At 35.5% G+C, this 27,474-nt stretch overlaps 1 protein-coding gene across 2 annotated transcripts; it reads right to left on the bottom strand.

Moving 5' to 3' along the window:
- Positions 1-111: 111 nt before the first annotated feature.
- LOC129004374 (uncharacterized) lies at positions 112-26,595 on the bottom strand. 2 transcript variants are annotated; one of them, XM_054432941.1, is made up of 14 exons: positions 26,490-26,595; positions 24,512-24,620; positions 23,931-24,117; positions 22,161-22,220; positions 20,388-20,523; positions 17,542-17,756; positions 15,792-15,852; positions 11,629-11,757; positions 7,517-7,620; positions 6,258-6,435; positions 5,908-5,990; positions 4,978-5,044; positions 3,873-3,897; positions 112-2,412 (listed from the first exon to the last, which is right to left on the bottom strand). In XM_054432941.1, exons 2-14 carry the CDS (start codon positions 24,546-24,548, stop codon positions 2,378-2,380), a joined length of 1,317 nt encoding a protein of 438 aa, XP_054288916.1. In that variant the 5' UTR covers positions 24,549-24,620; positions 26,490-26,595; the 3' UTR covers positions 112-2,377. The 2 variants fall into 2 exon arrangements, with proteins under 2 accessions (XP_054288916.1, XP_054288917.1); XM_054432942.1 differs by lacking the exon at positions 22,161-22,220.
- Between the last annotated feature and the right edge of the window lie 879 nt (positions 26,596-27,474).

Below are 27,474 nucleotides of genomic sequence, written 5' to 3'. Positions count from 1 at the left end.
TTGTGAAGATTCCAGAAGGAACAGCATTGATACAATTTTCTAATTTAATTATTTAATTTAATAAAGGTTTTTTTATGATTTTTTGACGATCAAGTAATAGTGGGGTAAGGATGTTCCAAATGCATATCAATTTGTAACAATTCAAAATACTTATATATTGACAAATTCACAAGAATTCAAATAGTAACATGGATGTGTACAGGAAGTCTTTGATGTACATTAACACAATTACAATAAAATCTTCTTTTATACAATACTGCAAATATTATATTACATCAAATGATCAGTTATGGCTTTTGATATTTAAAAACACGAACATAATCCTCACTCCCTTAACTTAAAAAATTACAAATATTCACTTGTTCGATCGACAAAATTGTGAAAAACCCCTTTAAAATTCTAAAAAATAAAGTAACAAATACACCACCCTTTAAATTCTCAATAAAGCTAAAATAGTGTCTTTTATTTGATTACTATTTCCTAAGAATTAAACTACTGCACACACCTTAATAAATACAATAAATAAATCATTCTTGTTTTTGTTTACCACCTTAAAACTACACTTCATGAAGACATTTTAAATTATATTACTTTATTGATTTATGTTTGTTCTTGTATACAGCAACTGATATTTTTTTTATTTTATGTTGATTGCTTTTAGAAAAACAAAAATATGTATTAATTTGTACATATTGTCTAAAATGAGATTCTATTCTACAGAGAACTTATTACTAATTAACTTACAAATAACAATTTAAAGCTCAAAGAACACAATTTGAGTTATACAGTATGGTAACCCCAATTTACTGAATCAACATTTTTTGGAGAATTAATAAATACCGTATTTAAATTAAAATCCATACGGATACACACTGCACACAGATACGGATATACAACTGTCACAGATGATAGGCTGAAAGTGTAATGATCAAACAAAAGATGAGGACCACAATGAATAAATCCAGCGTAGAAACTGAGGAAAGTAATGGCTTCCAAACGATTTTTTCAAAGAGAACTATATGACCAACACAATCATTTGATTTTTGTACTGTTTGAGTTTTGAATTAATATATCCATTTTGGGCCACCCTGAACCAGTTTTCGAAGTGATGTCTGTGTGTGTGTGTGTGTGGACGTGTACAGAGCGAGCTACAGACCACACCTGTGGTCCGATTTTGATGAAATTTTGTATACTAATCCACGGTACCTCCAGGCATTTTTTTGAAATTTTGATTTTTAATGGGGATTTTCCCATAAAAACCCATAAAATAACAGAAAAATAGGATTTTCTCAAAAATGGCCTGAACGATTAATAGCCTATGATATAGTCCTTTAAATTCTGAACAAAATGGTGCAAATCCCATTTCCGTAAAAATTGCGGTTAAAAAGTTATTGTAACTTATGTTTATTTTCCCATAAAATAAAATAAAATAACGGAAATTTGGATTTTTTGAAAAAAGATGGTTTTGATCAAAATAATATGTTATGGTCCTTATAATTCTAAAAAAAATGTACAACCCCCCATTGCTGCAACAATTACAGTTCAAAAGTTGATGCAATTTTGTGATTTTTAACTATAAAATATCATATTTACTCCCATTGCTTACCCATGATAAAGATTGTTGACAAGCTTATGGGAGAAAGTATGTGTCAGAATGCTGATACCGTTTATTTACTTATTAATTCAAAAAAAGTCAATCTATTTTCAAAAACAGGATTGATGCTTATTTAGGTGTTTTTGCATGTAATAAAATGAAAGATCATATGAAAACCACCTAACCATATTATCTACAGCTAGGTATCACACAAAAACACTACAGTTAGGCCTTATTTCGCAACTTGTTTCAATAGTATTTGAAGAGTAAGATTTCAACAAAATGTATTATGATTATGTACAACTGTTGCTTGTTGATATTAACAAAAATAACTGTATAGTAACTTTCAAAAATTTTAACTGAAACAAACAAAACGCTCTAAGGTTTGGAAAATCAAGAAAAATATTTAAGATGGCGACATAAATTGGTAGCCTAACTAAAGACGTTCAATCATAATTCTTTAACAATAATATAACATGTAATACAAACTATTTCTTTGGTAAGTTCTGCAAAACAAGTTAGGTCTATAGATTAATTTAATACAAATAAATTTCTACAAAATATGATATGTCTTTTAAGAATACAGTACAAGTCTTTAAATGACCAGACAGTTAAAATCACATTCTTTAAGCCATGTCTACATCACACAATGTTTACTTGGCTAATTAGGTCAATACTGTGATTTATATGTTATTGTGTCAAGAAGAATCAAGGGACCAGTCTAAATTGTAAAGCCAGGTCATTGTAAAAGAGCAAGATATTTGTAGAATCATTGACTAAACACTAAACAGCAAAATGTGTCCTCTTGAACCCTTGGCCTAGAAAATACAAAGTTTATTTAGTATACTTTTTGGTTGGCTCAATTTCAATTTATGATTTAAGATTGGGGTTTCTTTAACAAACGGCCTACTTAAGTAGTTGACTGAAGATAAGTAGGAATAATTGTGGCAAGTGCACAAAACACTAAAACATATACAGTAGACTCCCTCTTATCCGGACTCCTCGGGACTGAGGCCAGTCCGGATAACGGGTTTTCCGGTTAAACCGACGTCCCCAAAAACTCATTAAACGGACCATTTAAATGCATACTGTATACAGAATTTGACTTAAATTTAGGGGAGCATTGTTAGACACGTGATTGCTGGCCTGGAATCTTTCCCACGAGAACAGTCGTTTCACTACCGCCCATTTCCTGCCGATCTAGTCCGGTTAAACCGATATACTGATAAAAATTGTCCGGTTAAAGAGATGTCATTTCCGCTGAGTGTAGTCCGGTTAAAAGGTGTCCGGATAAGAGGGAGTCTACTGTAGAACCATTCCAAAGCTATAGTAATCCCTTCAAGGTATAGGAAATGAATTTGGCTAGCTTTGCAATGCTTAAAAGAACAATATTTTACTTTGTGTCACTGTTTGTAAATGTCAGTACAGTAAAAGGCTGCTAATCCGATGCTCCAGTACTTTCAAAAACACGGTATCAGTTCAGTATACAGGTCTAAAAACTTTTAAAAATTCTGTTTGAAGCCATATAAGTGCGTTCAACAGAGTTGGGGGTGATCAGCAAACAACAGGAGTGATCACAAAAGTCAGTAGCAATCTAAAGAGTTGATGGCAATTAGCAGACGTATATTGCAGCCTAATATTGCGTAATATTGCAGCTAATCGGAAGAGACGGTAACGATTGGAAGAGTTGGGAGGGATTGGCAGACATCGTGAGCGATTGGCAAAAGATCTAACATAAGCAGGATATTCGCTCATCTCCCAATAACAACTGTTTTCGTTTTCGATGATGTTCAATAATCCTGCATTTTTAATCATCAGGTATCGCCAAAGTCCTGAATGTGCCGGTTTAGCAAACGTCTACTATAATATTGATCTGTTATATGTTTGTGAAAACTGTTTTCAAAATGAGGAAATCAAATTATATTAGGATTTGATATGAATAAGATTTTTTTATTTTATTTGTAATCTCCAATTTTGGATCTTTTAACACACTTCTAAGAGTGGGATTTTGAGATTTATACTCTGTGATTGGGTGATCACATTTCTTGTGTTAATTGCTCTGACACTGTTTTGTGGATGTCTGAGCTAGGTAACATTTAATAGTCAACATTTAAATTTGAGAGTGATATTTCATTCACTGAGCAAAAATCAAAATACAGTAAGACATCTCAACAACTATCAACAAGCAATAGGCCCTACTGCTATCCATATTTGAACCATATAACCACAGACAATATAATACTAACTATTGTGTAGAATAAATGGATAGATTGCTTACCTATGCTCGTTAGAGTGTAATCAATCTGTAAACAAAATCATTCTCATAAATTATTGGTTATTTATGAGGGGAAGATACACTGAATTGTTTAAAGTGGATATTTCATTACTTAACACGTTCGCTGCTACGGACGTTCCGGAACGTCAAACGGGCCACGGCGCCAGGAGCTAGGAACGTTCTGGAACGTCGCCGTTCATTGATGTTTAACGTTACCATGGAACAGCCAGCTCGTCACGAGAGTCCTATATTTCTTTGCAGCTCGTGGGGACGTAGTTTTCTGACAATAAAAAATATAGGTAATTTCCCAAAATCACCACCAGGGTCGTTTAGAACAGGGCTTTGCCCCACCTCTTTCCTGCCAGATAGCGACACTACTTTACCGACTGCAACCTGGGTAGTGCTGCTATCTATCAGAATCACTTAGTACTATGTCCAAAGCCAGTTTTATTGCAGAACATTGCCATCCAGTACAACTACTGTTGTTTTTACTGTAATTCAGTGTATCGGTAGCAATGTTTACGCAGCGACGAGCGTTAGTTCAGCTCCTGGCGCCGTCCCGGCATCTAGCGGTCAGCAGCGAACGTGTTAAATTGAATAATATAGTAGGATAAAGTAATTGAATCCCCAATGAAAATCAAGTTACATGAAGGTGAATAAATGTAGCCTAACTTACATAAATGTAAATATTGTAAATAATAAATGTATTAACAACAATATATTGAATCATATTATAGTATCTATTTATTTATACAAAGTCAGAAACATTCTAGAATGCCACTGGATAAGGGGCTGAATAAGGGGTACTGCTATAGCCCAGGGTAATACTTGGTAGTTGTATGTATGTGACTACCACGGACAGCAGCTATGTGTAAATCTTTCAGATTTCTCTCAGTCATAACCGATTTTTATGTAGAAGGATTTTTCATATTAGAAGGAGATTATAGTCCTCGCCACCCTAAGTTGAGGCAGCCAAAGGCCGCACTAGATATACGCCGTGCGGCCTTGGGCTGCCTCAACTTAGGGTGGCGAGGACTATAATAAGCTTTCACTGTGAAAACTCTTTAAAATGGTTTTATAGTAATGTGATTTAAATAAAATTTCTTACCAGTTCTTGACTCTCTGCATGAAATATGTGGCAAACAAATCTGTTGTCAGGATCAATATCTCTGTCTCTGAAAAAAGAAAAACGAAGATAAGAAAGGTGATTGGTTATGGTTAATTAGGCTAATAAACAGGTATACTTAGCTGACTTGTTTGTTTTCACTTTTCAGCTATAAAAAATAAATTGCTTGTGCAAACTTTTAATATTCAACCAGATTACCTACTCATAGTTGATTGTCACTGGGCAAAACGATTTAACACAGAAACATTTTATGGTTGATTTGAGTCTTTTCTACTTAGGTTCATGCGTACTGCTATTCTTCTCCTCTGCAGTCATCAAGATTGAGGGAGGCAGCTTATTTTTCTTTTTTTCTGGTTTGGTTGTTTTGTTTCTAGTTTCTGGTTCTAGGGTTCTTGCAGTTTCCTAGTCTATGCTGTGGTAAATAAACTTAATTTTTTCTTCTAGTAGGTATTCTGGTATGGGTTTCAGTTCGTTTTATGGGATCCAACTTTATTGCTTGAATTATTACTTCAACCAAGTACAAGGATATTGATGTGAGATTTTTTTTAAGAATGGTTTGCAGTATTCTTGATAGTGGAGATTATTTAGAGTTCCTATTGCTTCTAGTACAAAAATTGATCGGAAAAGGTGTGTACTTGCTCTAATGACTTTGGGATACAGTAACTATGTAACCATATGCTATAAAATTAAATACATTAAAAATAGAGGGTGATAAGCAATTAACTTTGATCATTTAAACAAAATATAAAAGTGTTTCTAGCACCACAAGATCTTTCACAACTACAGTATTTATTGATTTGTGATCCATCAAGTAGCTCATTAATCAAGATGATGCACATTTGCAGCATTCGGCATTTTTGAAGTACAGTTAAAGAATTATATAGAATTAATTTAATATAGACAGAAACTTACTCTACAATGAAAGCGAAGTAGTTTGGCACTTGAACAGTACAGCCACATGACGAGATGTGCATGTAGAGATGCTTCATGAGCACCTGCAAGACAAACATGCATCACAACTACAGTAACGATATGATATATCTACGGCAAATTACCGTTACTTTTGGGTCAACGATCATACCACAAAAATAGTACAACATTTCAGTAACTTTGAGAACCAAAGTGACTTTCGAAAGCCCTGAGGGTGGATTTATTTCCTGGAGTAAGATCATTGTGACTAAAAACACATCTAGGAGAGAGAACTTTTATTTTTACAGTATTAAGGTTTTTTTTATTACAAAATATATAGATTGAGATGATACCTTGTTGTCTTCCCGCTTTGTCACAGTGATGCCCATGTCTTGACACTCCAGACTGACTGCCACACACTGCTGTAGTGAGGTATCTCCCAACAGCTGGTTGATGGCTCTCCTGATCTCCTTCACATCTCCTCTGTCAGCCGTCAACACTCGTCCCATATATGTCATCGTCTGCTGGCTGCTACAACATAATTATTTGTTTATCTCTTTCTTTCGCATCAGTTTCTTGCCTGGAACTGTTTAAAACTTTATTTGGGGATAGGCCTGGAGGGTCATAGTATTTTCACAGAGCCATTGGTTATTGGCGGGATTTGAACCCAGAAATTTAGAAACCGAGGTGTCGCACTTCACCACTCGTCTAGCTACCCACTACAACATAATGTTGATGACATCACAAGTAGCTTAGCCTGTTTTTCAATGTCAGAGATCTTGAAATTGACTACACAACTGAATCAGGTTTATAAATGAGCAAAATTGTAATACTAGTTCTTCTGAAATCACACTAGATTATTATAAGCCATTACTATGATAGGTACTTTTGAACGTATGTACTGCCACAAAAATGAGAGATTGTCAGGCTTCAGCATAGCTTCTACTATTGAAAGATGCATGCATGTGGGAATTTGAGTGTTAGGGATAAAAAGCATTTGTAGCTACTTCTAAACTTTAAACCTGCTGTTATTTATTTTTGTGCCCCAGCAACCAGACAAGCATGAAACCTTGAGACCTATTGCCACAAGGTGTTTTCAATCTCAAATACGAAGAGAGAAATATAAGTACAGTAGAACTTCAACCATCCAAACTCTAACAGCTTACAGAAATATTTAAAAAAAACCTAAAACCACAGTGATAAGAATTGTTATTAAAGAAGGCAAAAGCAGAGATCAAGGCAAAATTCTAGTCTCTCTCGAGGTCAATTAAACACCATGACCGACTCCCACTGTCACGGAAACATTGTCATCCTCATAGTTTTATGGGGATCGCGGCAAAATCTTGAATAACATACGCAGTCTAGTAGACATCATCATCCTCTCACATGGTCATAGAAACATCGTCATTGTCTTCCATGATCAAGGGGCAAAAACCATTGTTTAACAAGTACCATGCACAAAGATACAAAGTTATAAATCAGTAATAGTACGTGCTCACAGAAGAATTAATATGCGTTTGAAACAAAATAAATAAGACTTAATAATTATTATAGTACCAATTGATTCGGTTAATTGGAGTTCTACTTTATGAGGAACTATAAGTAAACTTACTCTTGATTGTCTTCACAAGTCTTCTTCAACAGTTGGTTGGGGCTGAGGCCAGCCCTGCGTAGAAGAGGCACTAAAGGTCCGTACAATCCTTCTCCATGTCTTGCCTGGAACAAGAAACAACAGATGTTACATGCTTAAGAAAAAAAAACTTGTGCCATTCCATGTTCCAAGGTATCTTCTGCGACAATCTGGGTTTACATTTGAACATTTTTACAAGTAAGCCCCCTAATGAATAAAACAGTACAGCCACATATTATTTACCAACTTATAACACCTCTCTTGCCTTTTTCAAAGTGTATTTAAATTCATTGTGAAGAATGAATAAAATTAATGCAGCATTTAAATCATAACTAAAGAGAATAATTGTATTTACTATGATCAGTCTATAGCACGTGCAGTAAAAGTGGTCATTAATCTGATAAGAGTTCTTCCTTTAGGGATGGTGTGCGGTGTTATTATAATAAAGAGTAAAAAGGTCGAGGGTTTTGGTATAAAAGATTTAATTTATGAGAGAAATAATGAGAACATGTTGTTATGAGAGGTGATTCGCGAAGAATGAATCCAACAATGGATAATGGTCATATGATGGGATGTTAAATACAAAGACATTTAAATTAATAGATGAAACAAAGACACTTGACGGAACATACCGCCCCCTTTGCACCATCAAGGTTCAACAAAAGAGAAATTGAAAAAATGTAAAACTTTTATGACAATTGACCAGAGTGGGTTGAAAAATTATTTAAAGAATGCAGCTTAATGGTATGAAGACACTTTAAATGATGGTCTTGAATGAGGATCCAGCTGGTCTGTAGCTTAGGAGGAGCTGGTGTGTTTTAACAAACAGGGTCTTCATTGAGGTTTTCTTTCTTGAGGTTCCACTTGAAACAACGCTGATGAGGGGTCTTAAAATATTCCTTTCTCCAACGGCAGCATAGGCTTTGGGTAATGTCTTGAGGTAAATTATCAATAAGAGGTGAGATCTTTGTAGGGTCAGGAACAGTTGTCAGAGAAGAGTTGATAAGGAAATGGCCAGGAGTTACAGCTGTCAGTTTTGAAGGTTTTGAATTTGATATTGCTTCTTTTTGTTCTTGGTTGGAGTGATTTCTGTTATCAGCCATAGGCTTAGTAGGCTTCCAAAAATGAAGGAGTGTGTGATGAAGTTTCAAACAGGTCTTACAAGTATTAGTCGACTTGCAGCGTTTAGCAAAGTGATTACCAAGAAAATTTGTGCAGCGTTTTAAGTCGCGTACAACTTTAAGCCTTTCTTGAGGGGTTTTACTATTAAAGACAGGGCAACTGTATATTTTGTGATTTTTATGGCAACAAAAACATTTCAAATCATTTGAAGTGTACAGATCAAAGCCATAGGAGGATGTTGAAACTGAAATGATTCATCAATTTGACGTGGCACTTGGTGAGGGTTGGATATTTGGAGAGGAGCTACTTGTGAAGCGTGACAGAGAGAGGCATCTTCACTGTTGTTACAAAAGTCTTTGAGGAATTTGATTATTTCACTAGCTTGAGGAAAATCAGAAGAATTTATGCGTTTTGATTCGAAAACTTGACAGAGGTTGGAGTTCATTTTTCGTAAGATCAACATACTTAGTAGGTAGTTGTCTTCCATGACATTATAGTCAAGAACACTAAGAGCTTGTTCATTTTCATTAAATTCATTTAAAAATGATCTAAGGTTTTTGATAGATTTTTCATTAATATTGGGTAAATCGACAATTTTACTGAGGTGGACAGAGATTAGCCTACGCTTCGAGTGGTATCTTTCCCGTAAAGCATTATAGGCTACTGTATAGTTGCCAGACGAGATCGGTAGGGATTTTATTAGGTGTAAGGCTTCGCCTTCAAGTGAACTTATCAAGTACTGGTGTTTTTCAACAAGGGATAAGCTACTGTTGTTGTGGATAGTAGTATCAAAAAGGTTAATGTAGGATATCCATGTTTTAGTGTCACCATTGAAGGACTTCAGTTCTAGCTTGGGCAATTTTACAACGCTATGAGTAGGCCTAGAGGTTGGGTTTGATGCTACAGAGTTATTTGACAAGTGTTCATCATTAAAGTTCTGAATTAAAAGAGAAATTTCAGTTTGAATGTTAATTGAGAGTTCTGATATGTCGTTCTGGAGCTTTGAAATAGCTTCTTAATTGTTAGAAAAAACGTTAGTATCGTCATCAACATCAAGAAGCTTATCAAGGTTAGCTTCAAAATTGGCAGAAATGGTTTTAGCTTCGTGCAAATAAAGGTTAAGTTTAGTGGTTTGAGCTTCTGTTATTTCTGATGGACATGATTGGATATACTCACTGATCGAATTTAATTTATTTAATTGCAATTTGCATCTATTAGAAAATGTTGAAAATCTCATTTTTAAAGTTAGGCCTTGATCGTTCAATGAGTTTTAAGTAAGAAGTCTAGTTATTGTAAATGGATGGAGTAATTTGAGGATAAGGACGACTGAGGAATAAAACCAGGGTTTCTTTATTATTTCAGTGTTGATATTGATAACTTACGATGAGATGCGGTGCGATGTCTTCGAAGTACAAACATAACCTTTCTTTTGAGTTTCTTGACGTTTGACGTTGCGATGCGATGTAGACGAAATGAAGTCGAGTCGAGATGAATGCGGAGCGGAACTAGCGGAACGATGACGATGTTGAACACTTGGAATGAGAGGAGTGTGGACTGTATCATGACGTAGATGAAAAGTTCAAAATGGCGATGCGGTTTTGTCCTTGGCGGCTTCACGTTGGATGAAATACGTTCAACCGAGACATTTAAATTAACTTGAGAAAAGTCGCACTAATGTATAAATATAATCCGCGGCTCGATAGGACCAAAAATGTGCGGCTCGAAAGGACCAAAAATGTGCGGTGTTATTATAATAAAGAGTAAAAAGGTCGAGGGTTTTGGTATAAAAGATTTAATTTATGAGAGAAATAATGAGAACATGTTGTTATGAGAGGTGATTCGCGAAGAATGAATCCAACAATGGATAATGGTCATATGATGGGATGTTAAATACAAAGACATTTAAATTAATAGATGAAACAAAGACACTTGACGGAACAGATGGTCAAGTCTCGAAATTTCGGGAAATTTTCGGGAAATTTTAAATCTCGTTACACGAGACGAGATTTTTTTTTTGGCCGAGATTTTTATCAAGACGAGAATAAAAAAAAATTAAAAAAATTAAAAACGCCTGCAGAAAGTCAATGCAATACCCGCAATACAGGAGCGTGTTGCAGTTGCGTTTCCTTTGCGAAGGCGTTCTTATTTAATTAATTCTTTAAATGTAAATATTACTTTAATAACATTTGAGAAGTTTTGTTAAGTGTACGCAGTGTGAGGAATGTTTTATTACTATAAAAAGTCAAAACAAGTAACTATTTTATAAAAATTAATATTGCTTTTATTTTGTGATTTATTTTATTTTAGGATAAGTTGAACTCTATCCTAACTGATATCTCTACGTTTCCTAATCGTAGGCATTTTTAATAAGTTAGGCGTGATTAATAAAAAAATGTTATGCTGATGTTTTTTAATAAAAGATTGTAAATATTCTTGCCTATTATCATTATTTTTGTATTTAAACAGTCATCTAACAATGTTACAAAATCAGGTAAAAATTTTGAACGTGCATTTCCCGTTTAGTATGAGAAGGGAAATCCCGTCTCGATCTCGGCTCGAAATTTTATGAGAAATAAAAAATCTTGTCTCGTCTCGAACTAAAAATCCAATCTCGTTCATCCCTACTTCCTATAAATTAAATTTCTATAGTAAATAGATCTTGAGTTTAAGGAGAGCCTTGGTTAGTTAGAAAGTACTAGTTCTGCATGGAAATTCACCAAATTTAGTCTTAGTGTGACATAACCGTGAAAAATCATGTTTAATCCATCTTCCCCTTCCTAAATCATAAAAGCTCTCTTCTCGGATGTTTGTGTTATTTTCACAACTACTTTTTACAACCTAACTAACCATAATCGTCAAGTTAAAAGGGAATGTTGTAAAACGTAACTCAAAAGCTAAAATATTCTAAAATACCTTAGCTCTCTTAAACAAATTTTGATTTTTGAATGGTGTAGACTAGGCCAGACATTTACCTTGACTACATATGCTGTGATAGGATGTCCTGCGTTTTTCCTGAGCACCTGTATCAGACAGCCCTGATGTCCTGTTGATATCACAACACCATTGAGCTCATCTAGAACATCCCCCACTTCTATCTGATCCTGCAAGAATATCACCACAATTTAGAAACTATTATTTTCGCAATTGCCTGCTGCGTTAGTGATCCTATATTAACAGCAGAATAAGTTACTATTATTGCATTTTTATATCCAAGTACATTACGGAAAGCAAGTCGTCTTTCTCATCAAAATATCTGTTGTGAGTGGAAAAGAGAGTGAAAATTGTGCATTGTAAATATTTTTACAAATAGATTTTAAAAAGAGCGATTGTAGATAAAAACAAGTAGGCCTATAAATATTAAATATCTAAACAACAGTTTGATTTCACCTCCTACTACTGAAACATGTTTTGAACACAGAAAACCTTCATTCATTCTGACCCCATTCAAATGGACTTTACCTACTCTGTGACAGCCATATGATTGAAGTTTGTTAAAATTTTATTCACCTAAGTTAGGAATGTGCCACTTTAAACTACACAGCTTTGTTGCACAATTGACAATGCTTTAGTAAAATGGAGCTGTCTGTTGGAATGTAAAATAAACTAAAATAAAATAAGTAATTTACTTGATTTTTTCATACTTAATTTAGATTTTCTCTGTAAAAAAGTTTCACTATTCATTTTAGCGAATTTCCCATATAGGGAATAAGCTATTACCGTAGTACTCACGGTAAGACCTGGACCCGGGACCGATTTTTTTTTTCGTTTTGAGGTCCCTAGAGGTCAAAAACACCATCCGTTCAAATTCATATATATATATATATATATATATATATACTAGCTGTACCCACGGGCTTTGCCCCGTTTAACTTCTTAATTTTCAAGATGAGCTCGTTCGCATGGCTCAATCACGTCCTGGTTGAAGTTCGTTCGCTACGCTCACTCACTTTTAGGTTGGAGCTCGTTCGCTGCGCTCACTTGCCTTCAGGTTAGCTCGTTCGCTACGCTAACTCGCCTCCAGAATGAAGTTCGTTCGCTACGCTCACTCACCTTTTGTTGCAAATTAGCTGTTGTCATAAATAAAAAAAAAATAATAGTGCTGCACCCTGTTGGTAATCCTTGTAACTTTAATGCTATTGCACATCATAGAACAGAACCAACTTGTTTAATTGAAACAGCTGTTAAGATTAATTAATTCCATTCAAATATGAGTACACTCATAAGGTTAACTCCATGGGAAACTCCAGAGCCACTGGGGCGGAGCCCGAGAGTCCGATCAGAATAAAAACGACTTAGTTGTCCTATTTAAAGCCTAAAGAATCAGTGTACCAAATTTCAGCCTCCTAGGTAAATGGGAAGTGGGAGAATTAGTGATGAGTGAGTGAGTGAGTCAGTCAGTCAGTCAGTCAGTCAGTCAGTCAGTGAGGGCTTTACCTTTTATATATATAGATATATTTATATATATATATATGTGTCCGTTAGCGCGATAACTCGAGCAAAAATGATCCGATTTTGATGAAATTTGGTACAAACGTGTAAACCTACGTTTATTCGAACGAGTTCGCGAACCAGCATGATCGGACCATGGGAACGGGGGTTTATGGGGGCTTTCATGGGGTAAAAATGGGTTTTTCCCATTTTTGACCCAAAAAACATAAAATTTTGCAATTTCTTTCGAAACTATTTTGTAGAGCTTAAAAAAACAAATAATTTAGTATATTGAAGCGTTATAATGTGCCTAATGGTTACGGAGAAAATTCCAAAAAATTGTAAATTTAAAATTCCCATGTTATTCTTATGGAGAATAAGTAAACTGTTGTAGTTTGCTTGTTTATAAACATATTTTGCCCAAATTTGGAAAATGTTTTTATTTCTTACTAACTATTAACATTTTACATAAAAAAACACTTTTACCCTCCCTGTTGCAGCAAACCTAAGTATGTTTTAAACTGATTCTATTTAAATAGGGAATAAATGTGATATTTTTAAGGAGACATTTTAGTGTAAATCCATTTAGGGAAATGGAAATTCGCTTAGTCTGCAGGTTTGCTGCGGCGGGGGTATTATATTTTTATACAAGGGGTGGGCCTGTTTCAGTCAATACCAAAACAACACTGAATCTTTTGAAAGATTAAATTTAATCCAGATAACTAAATTGGATTAATGTTAGATGATTTCCAAAATAATGAATCCACATTAGTGAGGGTTTAATGTTATACAATTTTGTTTTTCCAAAGAAATATAATATTTGTAGCTAAAACAGCTATTTAATGTCCTATAAGATTGGCTGAATGTTACATATTCATTGAAGCTTTATTTGGAAAAAATCTATTTTTATTTATTTAGGGGCCTATTGTTTTATCACACAGCCACAAAAAAATTATTCCTCTAAACAATTAAATAGCTAATAATGTAATCAACTACTAATCTGTATTGGACAACAAATTTAACTTTCCTTAGAATTATATGTTGTATAAATGAAATAAAATTTAACTAAATATAAAACATTGCTAAGTAAAACTAGAAGTGTGAGGATACCAAAATTTATCGATTCTCGATACCAATACCGATACCTGAAAAATCTATTTTCAATTCTCGATAGCAATACCAATTTTTTTCATTTTACAAAGTTTCCAACATGGATTGGTTATACTACACCAACCTTTCTTGAGTCTTTATATGCCCTTCACAAAGAAATTGAAGGGAATGTTTTTAAAATAAGGAAAACATTAAAGTAGTGATGACAAATTCTAACTAGACAAATCAAGGTTGAAAAACCCCTTCATACCCTAAATAAATACAGTAGAACCTCTTTAATCCGAACTAATTGGGACCAGGGGTAGTTCGGACTATTGAATAGTTCGGATTACAGGACATATTGTTGTTTTTACATAACAATAGCTAAAATATGGCTAAAATTGATCAACATTATTTTGGGAAAAGTGAAAAAATGTTTTATAAAGTAAAATACAGTGTTTATTTAATACAGTAGTAAACATGATGAATAAACAGTACTGTAAATTAAATACAGTATACAATAAAGACCTGCTGTACTGTGTGTAGAGTACAGCAATGAGGGGTTCGGATTAGTGGACGTTCGGATTACAGGGGTTCGGATTAAAGAGGTTCTACTGTACTGTATCAAAGGTAAATAAATATCTTGCAATCAAATATCAAAAAGAAAATTTTATCACTAGAGGAGTGCCAGCCTGATATTTTTGATCAAGCCAATCTCGAAATATCATAAAAATCAGGACCATCTACTGCACTCATAGAGACATCTTCATCATCTTCTGCGATCTCTGCAGGAACCTGAATATCTTTCTTAGTCACGGAAACACCATCACTGTCTTCTGCGGTCACAACATAATCACGAATATTGCTGAGCCGCAACGGAAACATAATCATAATCGCCTTCTCCGCCATGAAACCTTGAATATCTCCTGCTCTCATGTAGATAACATTGTCTTCTGAGATCACAGCAATGTCCTTAATATCTCCCAAGGTAATAGAAACATCACCATTGTATCCTACAAAAGCAGCTAAATCCTGAACATCTATCAACGTGGTGTGGTGTTGTATACATCATCAACATATCCAACGGTTACTGTAAAATCCTGAATATCTCCTGCGGTCTTGTAGTTATCATGGTCTTCCACGATTGTGGCTAAATCGTAAATATCTCTCGCAGTCACAGGATCATCAGTCATCAACTTCCTCGATCATGACTTGATCATGAATATCTCCCGCGGTCGTGTAGAAATTATTATTGTCTCCCACAGTCAATCGGCATCATCCTCTTTCACGATCGCGGTCAAATCCTGAATGTCTTCTGCGGTCACGAGATCATCATAATCGACTTCAGTGATCGCAGCATGATCATAAACATTTTATGCGATCAAGTAGACATTATCATTGTATCCCGCAGTCATGCAAACGTCATCGTCGTCATCAATAATTGAGGCAAAAGGGTAAATTTTTGGGAAGTAGGATCTTAGGAGACGTGTCGGGTATTGGTATCGTCATTGACTCTTGACAATCGATTCTAGATACTGATAGAAATGTCAGAGAATTATTGGTATCGAGAATCGGTATTAAGATTTGACACATCCCTAACTAAAAGCAATTAACTCACGTCCTCAGAAGCTACGCTGTCTGGTAAAACTTCTACAGCTATTGCTTTCCCCTCGATAAACCTGTAGTAGACAAGACATTGATCAAATATGTGGGTGTAAGGTACCAATATTTTAAAAGGGGGTAAAAACGTACCATGAGTAAAAATGCACTAGGACTTACCTAATAAAGTGTTTTACCATAGACTAACCAACACAAGTAGACTTCTCATCCCATTGTAAATTTTGAAGCACGTTTTTTGTGTCTAGTTCATGTACGTGACACTAAGGCGCTAGTGTCGATGAAACTTTGTTTCCATTATTTTAGGGTTAATTTCTTGATTTGTGCTTTACTGTTTGGTTATATAACTAGGGGACAAGTTATTGTTTATGATTAGATCGTATTATTTGGTTAAACGAGGTTTTAAATGGCTGTAATAACTGGAAACAAATTGTAAACAAAACACGACCTCTACATAAACCGTACAGAACTAACAATAAAATTGTCTTCAGCTGTTCCATAAGGATGATAAATCTACTAAGGGAGTATGTTTTATCTATGGTTTTACTGCATAACAGATTTTTAATAGTTAAATGAATACAAAAATCAAGAAGTGTAGGCCCTACTCAGGTTGAACATTTAACTTAATAGTTTAAATTTTCGTGAGCGAAGCCACGATGGGTTTGCTAGTTTATTTATAATAACACTCGGAACCAACCTTCACTTGGTGTTCAATTCACTTTAAATTGTGTTGACTTGATAAACACCATTTTACAACTAAATGTGGTAAGTGTGGTTAGTAGGGGGGATGGGGAGTAAAACAAAATTTTTTAAAGAGAAAGATCGACAAACCAGTTCCCTACTTTAAAACTAAATTTTTTGTAGAACACACTTTTTTCATATCCGTTTGTCCTTTAAATTTTTTTTTTTATTTATCACTGGGCAGTGGGCATAGTACTACATAGTGTTACATGGTTACAAAATCTGTTGATAAATTTTTAAATTGATACAGTATGCTACTTACTTTGTCAATTCAGCTATTTAAAATGAACCTCTATAAACCTTACGGTGAACCTAAAATTAAATAAGCATGCTGTATTAATTAGGGGTCAGCAGGATCCTGATATTTTTGGGTCAGGTAGGGCCACCAGCTGGCTAGAGAGGTCTGTTTGGACCTGAAATATTTTTGGGCCAAGCTTGGGTTGGCTCGAGCAAACACAAGACTTTATTAATTTTAATGATTGCAGAAAGTTTTTTGGTTTTAATTTTTTCAATGATGCATGATCAAAAATCAACAATTTCTTCACAATAGCGGGTGATGTTCACAGTTTTAACATGACTGAGAAAGATGTTCTGAATTTTGAAGTGACGATGGAAGATACTCTAGATTTTTCCGTAACTGCAGAGGATGTACTCAATTTTGTTGTGACTGCAAAAATGCTCTTGAATTCACATCAACCGCAGTGGACATTCACAATTTCCATGTGACTGCGGATGATGTTCTCAATTTTGCCCTGACCTCAGGTGTTCATCGATTTCATTGGAATGAAAGAGATGATGCAGGATATGTACTGAATGTAATATCACAATTATTATTTGTTCATCAATCCAAAGCAACCTGATCTTTGCCTGTGACCTTATTACCATATCACATATAACCTGACCCTAAGTAAATAAGTATGGTCCACAGACCCCTATAATTATCGCTAAAAAATTGACAAATAGTTAAACAAACAAAGGGAAGAACTTTAAATTCAACATATTTCACTCACGTCAATGATAGTCCAAGTTGACTGGCAGGTACAAAAGTGAGTTGTCTGGAGGTGGGTAGCTCCCAAGATTCATCCAAGAATCTGGCATTGTCTGAGTCCAATGAGAACCTCAGTCTACAAGGCAACAACAGCACTGACAGCAATACCTGTGACAGGATCTCACTTCCCAACACAGACTCTCGTCCATAGAGGTGCTTGAACTGGCTGGTCCGTAGCTACAACACATACACTAATAGAGGTTGTCTGTGTCCAATGAGAACCCTAGTCTACAAGGCAACAACAGCACAGACAGCAATATCTGTAATAGGATCTCACTTCCCATTACAGACTCTAATAGAGGTTGTCTATGTCCAATAACAACCTTAGTCTACAAGGCAACAACAGCAATGACAGCAATATCTGTAACAGGATCTCACTTCCCAACACAGACTCTCGTCCATAGAGGTGCTTGAAATGGCTGGTCTGTAGCTACAACACATACACTAATAGAGGTTGTATGTGTCCAATGAGAACCTTATTCTACAAGGCAACAACAGCACTGACAGCAATATCTGTAACAGGATCTCACTTCCCATTACGGACTCTAATAGAGGTTGTCTGAGTCCAATATTAAAAACCTTAGTCTACAAGGCAACAACAGCACTGACAGCAATATCTGTAACAGGATCTCACTTCCCAACACAGACTCTCGTCCATAGAGGTGCTTGAACTGGCTGGTCTGTAGCTACAACACATACACTAATAGAGGTTATCTGTGTCCAATGAGAACCTTAGTCTACAAGGCAACAACAGCACTGACAGCAATATCTGTGACAGGATCTCACTTCCCAACACAGACTCTCGTCCATAGAGGTGCTTGAACTGGCTGGTCTGTAGCTACAACACATACACTAATAGAGGTTGTCTGTGTCCAATGAGAACCTTAGTCTACAAGGCAACAACAGCACTGACAGCAATATCTGTAACAGGATCTCACTTCCCAACACAGACTCTCGTCCATAGAGGTGCTTGAACTGGCTGGTCTGTAGCTACAACACATACACTAATAGAGGTTGTCTGTGTCCAATGAGAACCTTAGTCTACAAGGCAACAACAGCACTGACAGCAATATCAGTGACAGGATCTCACTTCCCAACACAGACTCTCGTCCATAGAGGTGCTTGAACTGGCTGGTCTGTAGCTACAACACATACACTAATAGAGGTTGTCTGTGTCCAATGAGAACCTTAGTCTACAAGGCAACAACAGCACTGACAGCAATATCTGTAACAGGATCTCACTTCCCAACACAGACTCTCGTCCATAGAGGTGCTTGAACTGGCTGGTCTGTAGCTACAACACATACACTAATAGAGGTTGTCTGTGTCCAATGAGAACCTTAGTCTACAAGGCAACAACAGCACTGACAGCAATATCTGTGACAGGATCTCACTTCCCAACACAGACTCTCGTCCATAGAGGTGCTTGAACTGGCTGGTCTGTAGCTACAACACATACACTAATAGAGGTTGTCTGTGTCCAATGAGAACCTTAGTCTACAAGGCAACAACAGCACTGACAGCAATATCTGTGACAGGATCTCACTTCCCAACACAGACTCTCGTCCATAGAGGTGCTTGAACTGGCTGGTCTGTAGCTACAACACATACACTAATAGAGGTTGTCTGTGTCCAATGAGAACCTTAGTCTACAAGGCAACAACAGCACTGACAGCAATATCTGTAATAGGATCTCACTTCCCAACACAGACTCTCGTCCATAGAGGTGCTTGAACTGGCTGGTCTGTAGCTACAACACATACACTAATAGAGGTTGTCTGTGTCCAATGAGAACCTTAGTCTACAAGGCAACAACAGCACTGACAGCAATATCTGTAATAGGATCTCACTTCCCAACACAGACTCTCGTCCATAGAGGTGCTTGAACTGGCTGGTCTCCAGCGGTCAAGAATTACGTTTCCAAGGGGTCGTCCCCTATTAAACCCATAGTCATCTATTGATATGTATGGAAAATAGTTACTGGAAAATTATGTAAATTGTGTTGGAAAGTTCAGATCCCACCACAAGGTCATGAACATTTGCACTATGAGCCTTCTATTTAGTGACTTAAGATGGGGAAACTTTGGATACTGATCTCATTATGACCGTGTCAAAAATATCTAACCTGATTGTAGACATCTTCTAAGACTACCATGGACAATAGTAAACCCTGGGTAGTGTAAAATATGCAGATGTGTAAGCAAAGTTTGGTGTCACAACAGAAACTGATGAATGCCGATTGCCAGCCTCGTCTTGAAATGGTCTCTACGGCTTCCTGCAAACTCCCTTCACCACTCACACTCATATTTTATATCTACACATTTTACTCAATAAAAATCTTTAAACCAGCAGCAATGGATTTCAATAGGAGTAACCCCCTTCCACAGAATCTGAATATAAGAAGCAATTCAAACTCTGTGAGGGAATACAATTTCTACATTTAGCTGCTAAAGTAGAATAGTAGTGAGGGGGGAAGCTGGTGATAGATTTGAACTAGGCCTACCTAGCTTTGTTGTGATGAGAGCTTGTTGGAAACGATTATTTACGGACCAGCCTTGTATGTTGAATTATAAAAGAATAATAGTTTTACGGTAGACTATTTTCTTGTATAAGAAATTAAAAGATTGAGTTGAATATTAAATGAAAAAAACTATAACTTCATATTTTTATGTTGTTAAAATATAATAGGCTAAAATCTTTCCTTTAATTCCTAAAAAAAAAGCTCTCTTAGACCCTATATTTTATATCTGCAACAAACTTGTTTCTATGAATCAGAGTAACAAATATTCTCTGTTTAAAACAACTCACCAACAGCTGGAAGGGTATGTGAAGACATCTATTGTTGAGACAATGTCTGATGAGCAGTCTCATCCGTCCTACGTGAGTCCTGACTTTCTCACACTTGCGTACCTTCTCCACGGCCAGCTGGTACATGTACGGGGCCCTGCAAACACATACAGTAACATAACACTTACATGAACACCTTATAGCCGGGCTCACAAGCATGGCTCTGTTTAATGTCCTGACACTTTTTAATTCCTAACTAATCAACAGTTAATTTCTCACAATAAATAAGTTTAACTTTAAAACTAGTCAAACTTAGCCTTGGTCAAACAGTAAATAGGTTAACTTGAGATTTCTCTAGGGTAGGAATAAGAGTAGGTGTTGTCATCACAATCATAGGAGACGACCTTCCCAAAAGCTCAGCTTGATAGTAAACATCAGGTTTGAACACTATTCAACACTAGCTGTTACCCACGGGCTTCGCCCCGTTTGACATCATAAGTATTAATAAAACTATTGATTGGTTAAGTTAACCTGAAATAAACAAAATACAGTAAAAGAAACAAATAATCACACCTGATTTTAATAAGGTAATAAATTGAAAGAATAACAAACAAATAAGTACAGCTGAGGTATTTTTAACATTAGGTATATGAAAAGTTCCCTTTAGAAAGGAATTACGACCTTAAAGGGCAATTTATGACATAATGGATAATTTTGCGCAAGGTTTCTCGTCATGACGAACATTTTAAGTATATGGTTTATGGGGGTGTGACTTGTAGTTTTCTCAAAAGTTCATGGGTACTTTTGGCTTTATATTCAACACTAGCTGTACCCGCGGGCTTCGCCCCGTTTAACTTCATAAGTATTCGCATGGCTCATTCACGTCCTGGTTGAAGTTCGTTCGCTACGCTCACTCACCTTTAGGTTGGAGCTCGTTCGCTGCGCTCACTTGCCTTCAGGTTAGCTCGTTCGCTACGCTAACTCGCCTCAAGGTTGAAGTTCGTTCGCTACGCTCACTCACCTTTTGGTTGGAAATTAGCTGTTGTCATAAATAAAAAAAGAAATTAATAGTGCTGCACCCTGTTGGTAATCCTTGTAAATTTTATGCTGTTGAACATCATAGAACAGAACCAACTTGTTTAATTGAGACAGCTGTTAAGATTCATTAATTCCTTTTAAATATGAAAACTCATAAGATTAACATGGGGAACTACAGAGCCACTGGGGTGGAGCCCGAAAGGGTTTTTGAGATAAGAATATGCTTTAATGTTAATCGGGAATGTGAGCTATCAGCATGCCAAATTTCAGCCCAATCCGTCCAGTAGTTTATGCGTGATTGAGCAACACACACACAAACATACACACAAACATACACACAAACATACACACAAACTCACAAACTTTCAGATTTATAATATTAGTAAGATAGTGTCTAGGGTACAATTTTGTTTCTATGGAAACAAATAATTTACTTATTCCATCTTTGACATTCAAATTTGTTCGATAAATCAAGGTAAAGGGGAAAACTAAACCAAAACCAAAACCAAAACCAGGATCAGAATTGAATGATTGAAAATGAGAAGAGCAGTTGAAATATTAATACAATTCAAGAAATACAGATGACTAACAAATTACCTCAAACTTACAATGATAAGAGAAGAAAATTATAAATTCATTTGAGGTTCAACAACGAATAGTTGTGAGTTACAATAAATAAGAGGAAACATAAACAAAGAGATTTTTTTGTCAAGTAACAATAAAACTGCAGGAAGATGTAAAAGAGTGGATACATACTCAAACTGAAGAAGGATTAAAGAACCTGAATGAACGACGGAGAACTTGCAGAGGAGTGAGCTAAAAAAAAGTAAGAAAAAGTAGAAATCTAAGAAGACTCAAAGTCAAGAAGATGAATCAGTTAACAGAAGACTATTTAGTTTTAGTAACTTACATTTTAAGTATTGTACATTAAGTATTCAATGGTATGTAATTTAATTTAGTATTACTCAATAGTATAAGTATTAAGTATCTTGTAACGTACTAACTAGTATTAATCTGACCGAGTGAGGTAGTATCATGATAAAGATGTCACTTCACATTCGGGAGGTCTGATTATCAGACCGGCCATTCTGAGGGAAGTTTGTATGGTTTCTTTCCTCTCTTAGGCACATGCCAGAATGGTTCCCTGAGGGCCATACCCCGCCAGGCACAATGGAATATAGGACTTTGTCCTAATTGTGCTTGGTTTATAAAGCACCCTGTAGGTAATAATTTGCATTAAATAAATTTATATATTTATTTTAAGCATTTTCTTTTTATTTTAGTATTAATTTTCACCTTTAAATGGGTTTAAAGTAAGTTGGCTGTCCTACCAATTACTAATAAATAAAAAAATCTAAAACATAAAAAATATATTTTTTTTAATATTGAAATATTTTATTACACTTTTAAGTGGTGCTCAATCAGCCTCCAGTAGACTAATCATAATTTACAAAATCACTGTTTAATATTTTCAAAGACTATGGTTTACCTCTTTTTAAAAGAAGCTATAAAATAAACACTAAAGAATTTACAAAACTATAAACTAAATTACTCTAAAGATATTGTGTACGTTGTCTCTTATTTGCAACAAAAGGTCATTAACTTTTACGACTTCAATATGTTACCAGCACACAACTGTGGTGATTATCTTTCAATTCAAAAGGCATTGTGCTGTTGATAACACACCTGATGACATGACAATGTCACATTTGTCAATCATTTTGCAGGCACCTGATCAACCACAGCCTTTTGAACCAAGTTTCAATACAAATAGAAACCCTCCAAAAATGTATTTGGTTTTTACCTTATAGGCTTGAATTAGATTATGATTGTGCCAAAAGATAGATGGATACAATTTTATGAATAACTGTGCAGTTAGCATTAGAGGGCCTATGGATATATTTTTTCATGGATGCATAAAATTGGTTAAGAAATCTGTAACCTGTATAGAATGCTGTATAGAATACCTACATTAAATTACATATTTAACAGCAGTAAATTTTATTAGTCTTACTACATGTCAGGGAACTTTACTCTTTTAGTCTGTGTTTTAAAATTGTGTGAAACATTTGTAAAACGTTTCTTAATTTTCTCAAAGCTGTTGATCTCTGTATTTATTGGTCAATTAAATTGTAAGTAATCTACAGTATGATCTCTGTATTTAACCCCCAGGATGGCAAATTTTATTAGTAGCTTATAGGTCTCTCTTCTAATTTGACACATTTTGACATTTTGTACAATCAAAACCGTTTAAAACCGCACCTTAACATTTGCTAAAACTGTAGGCTATTTGCAACACAACAAAATATTCAATCCAAATGTCTATCCAACAAGATTCACATCTATAAAAATTACAAAGAATAAACCTAATATTTTCTTATAATTGCCTTGTCCTATTTCTATAGAGAATGTTGTGCATGTATGTAAAATTTCAGGAAAACTTTTTTTGTCTACCATGCTCTACAACTGGTGGCTACTTTAACCATCATAATGATTTGAGCAAAATGAAGTTTTAGCGAAAATTACCCGAATTTGCTAAGAGCAAGCCGCTCCATCCAGTTCCATGGCTCAGGATCGCGCCAATAGCCGATGGCATTGATGCGGACCAGCAGACCTCTCTGGAGGATACGCTCCAGCGACTCACAGAACGGACGGAGCGAAGGACTTCCATCTGTGATGGGTTGTGGCACACTCAGGAACTGAACCGCACACCCTGCACATGTCATGAGAACAGTATTGATACAACAAACCATATTGACAATATTGTAACTGTTAGCAGGCTTGACATTATAACATTTCTTTAATCTCCTGGTAAAACCTGAAGATGAATGTAATAAATTATCAAACTGCTTAAACATCATCATGTAGGCCTAGCGAAAGTACCCAACCATTGGTATTGAGATGAAGAATTTGATAATTTGAAGAAAGGAATTTAACAAGATTTTGTAGAGTCTTGCAATACCTCCTTAAAAAACCAATGATACTCCCAAAAGTTATAATCAAACAATCTCATACTTAACTGGTAAGCCTGAAAATTAGAGGACATGGGATTTTTGTGAAACCCTAATCTAATTTACTGAAAGCTTAGCATGGAGAGGAAAACGTACCTTTAAGTTCTTTTATCATAGGATCAGACACTGACATTGTCTAGGTGTTAGTGGTTGTACAAACATGCAGTTAACAGGTTAATTTGTGTGAAGCATTAGTCAATGTGTCCTGTAAAAGAGTCAATTGTTAATCGACAATGTAGACAAAAGTGTGTTAAAAGAACTGCATGGAGATATAACAGAGATACATCATCAATGAAATAGTTATTCAATTGCAGCTTGTTATTTAAATTCTTGATACTTAAAACCTAGCAGGCCAAAATTTCTTCTTCTTAACAAGTCTAAATACTAGGGTGACTTGGGTTTCACTGTTGTAAACACAGCTTGAGTTAAATCAACCCTTTATAAGGTGCACTTGCGGAATTTCAATGCAATCTTTGTAACACTCAATCTCAATAACGGCTGAACATATTTTAGCCAAACTTACCAAGGCTTTTTTATAAAATGTTTGGTTGGTTAAGACGTAACCAATTTCAATTTTTGATAATGCCCAGGGGGCCTATATAATTTTAAACTAACTCAAAGTTTTTAATTTTTAACATTGGACTTAGGTTGCCATTCATTATGGTTACAAAATAACGACGTAAATGTAAACAAAATAAAGAATCATAGCACATGTTAAAATCAAGACACAACCTAAACACAGTACAAGTAGGTCTACCGGTACAGGGAAAATTTCAGATGATGACCACTGATCAAATAATACAGAGAAAGTCTTAGGTTTGCATTTAAGTCGCAATTTGGAAACGACCACTGATCGAATAGGTATACAGTCATAGACAAAACATACTTCTTTCTAAGAACATTGTTTAACAGATTTGATATATGTGGCTCAATGAGGTTATAACAAATAACATTTTATCTTAAACAATTTGTCGGTGAATCACATTCATGGATCCATCTCATAAATGGTCAGCTTAAACAAGTCCACGACGTAGGAAGTGGTGAAGGAGGTAGTAAAGATTATCTAACTACCACAAACGTTCCCCACACTCCACACTTCTTGCCTTTACCTCCTTCACCACTTCCTACGTTGTGGACTTGTATATCTAAAAAAAAGTACTAAAATGCTATGGAAAGGGGGGGAACAAGTCCACGACATAGAAAGTTGTGAAGGAAATAGTAAAGGCTGGCAGTGCGGAGTGTGGGGACCGTTTGTGGCAGTTACATGAATGTATCTGCAATACTAAAATGCTATGGGAAGGGAGGAAAACAGGTCCATGACGTCGGAAGTGATGAAAGAAATAGTAAATGCTGGCAGTGCAGAGTTTGGGTACCGTTTGTGGCAGTTACATTAAGGTATCTGCAATATTATAACGCTATGGGAAGGAAGGAATACATGTCCAGGATGTAGGAAGTGGTGAATGAAGTAGTGAAGGTTAGCAGTGCAGTGTGTGTGAACCCTTTGTAACAGTTACGTTAATGTATCGGTAATCCTAAAATGCTAACTTATAGGAAGGGAAATAAACAGGCCCACGACAGGAAGTGGTGAAGGAAGTAGTAAATGCTAGCAGTAACTTACTCTGTGAGGGAACATTTGTATTTTGTATTATATCTCTAAACATTTTTTTAATTTATTGCTTTATATAGGTATTAAAAACCATGTAAAATGATTGCTCCGCTCAACTGGCTTTCACTGCTATGAAAGCAATCCTAGTTATATAGGCCTAATGAAACTGTCATATACCTAACCTAACTAACCAAACTTGCTGATAATGCAAAAATCACATGAAGGTTTACTTAGTAATCGAATCAATAGTTTCATTCGATATTAGCATAGCCCAGTTAAGAAACTGTACCCAGTACGGTAGTTAACGGTTAATTATTATTTAGTAAATATGCATTTTAGGATCTGCCTAGTTTAAATAATTTTCAAAGTCGAATGAATCTTCTTTTTCGATTGAAGGAAACTGACACTGTTAGACTATTAATGGAGGGATAATAAACAAAATTATTAAATATACAGAAAATACATTACCTTAAATTTGTGTTACAGTCTTCATCGTCAACCCTTCCTTCCCAAAATCAAAAACCAAACGTCAAAACAAAACAGAACTGAACGTTATATTTGACGTCAGTCATTGGGATTGGCCAGCCGACACGCACTGACGCACTAGCAGACGGACCGACGGACGACGGACGGACTGACTGCACTGAGACTGACTGAATTTTTGAATGAAATTAAACTGAAGTTGAAGACTGAAGTGAAGTAAACATCAGATTTAAGTTTACTACAGTCATAGACAAAAAGAATCTACAGTACAGCTGACTGTGCAGAGATTTTTTTTAAATCCTCCTAGTTTTCATCAATGAATACAATTTTCATCTTTCATCCAACGATCCAACTCATCCAACTACTATTCTTAAAGGTTATTACTGATTAAAATAACATATTAACAGGCTACCAAGCTACCACGAAGCTTTGATTCCAGAATTTCTTTAATTGTTAAGTCATTCCGAACAAGTAATAAAATACCCCCGCCACAGAAAACCTGCAGACTAAACTAATTTCCATTTGCCCGACTGGATTTTCAATTAAACCTATTAAAATTGCATTATGTTTAACAAGTACCTAGGTTTGCTGCAGTTGTGGTTCTAGGACATCGTCAAGGAGGCGGGTTTGGAGCACCCCTCAATAAAGAAGGGGGTTCGGGGGTTATCCCCTGGGAAAACTTGGAATTTCCAAAGCCAATCATGGGTGACTTTCTAAAGCCATTTTAACACATAAAACTGTGCCCAATTGTCCATAAACTCCCATGTTGTTTGTCATGAGCAAGTATACATTTAAAAAATTAAACTATGACGATTACATTCATATACATCTCAAAACATATTGCAGGCTACGGCTATATCCTCCTAAAAATGCTTACTGACTTTCTAAGCGTATTATGAATGTCTATATCATATCTGTGTCCAACTGTCCAAAACCCTCCCATTTCACCTGTTATATATTTGTCTTTGTA

The sequence above is a fragment of the Macrosteles quadrilineatus genome, unplaced genomic scaffold, assembly GCF_028750875.1.
Source record: "Macrosteles quadrilineatus isolate MER2022 unplaced genomic scaffold, UCM_ALF_1.0 Scaffold_9__3_contigs__length_116548681, whole genome shotgun sequence".
Lineage (NCBI taxonomy): Eukaryota > Metazoa > Arthropoda > Insecta > Hemiptera > Cicadellidae > Macrosteles > Macrosteles quadrilineatus.
This window is presented reverse-complemented; position numbering and strand designations above follow the sequence as displayed.

What these genes read in the sequence shown, in the direction of transcription:
- LOC129004374 (XM_054432941.1), bottom strand. Translation starts at nt 24,548, where the DNA reads ATGTCAGTGTCTGATCCTATGATAAAAGAACTTAAAG. An exon ending in TTAATCCTTCTTCAGTTTGA is followed by an intron (nt 20,524 to 22,160) that starts GTATGTATCCAC and finishes ATGTGTTTGCAG; the next exon opens with GGCCCCGTACATGTACCAGC. An exon ending in TCACAGCATATGTAGTCAAG is followed by an intron (nt 7,621 to 11,628) that starts GTAAATGTCTGG and finishes TTCTTGTTCCAG; the next exon opens with GCAAGACATGGAGAAGGATT.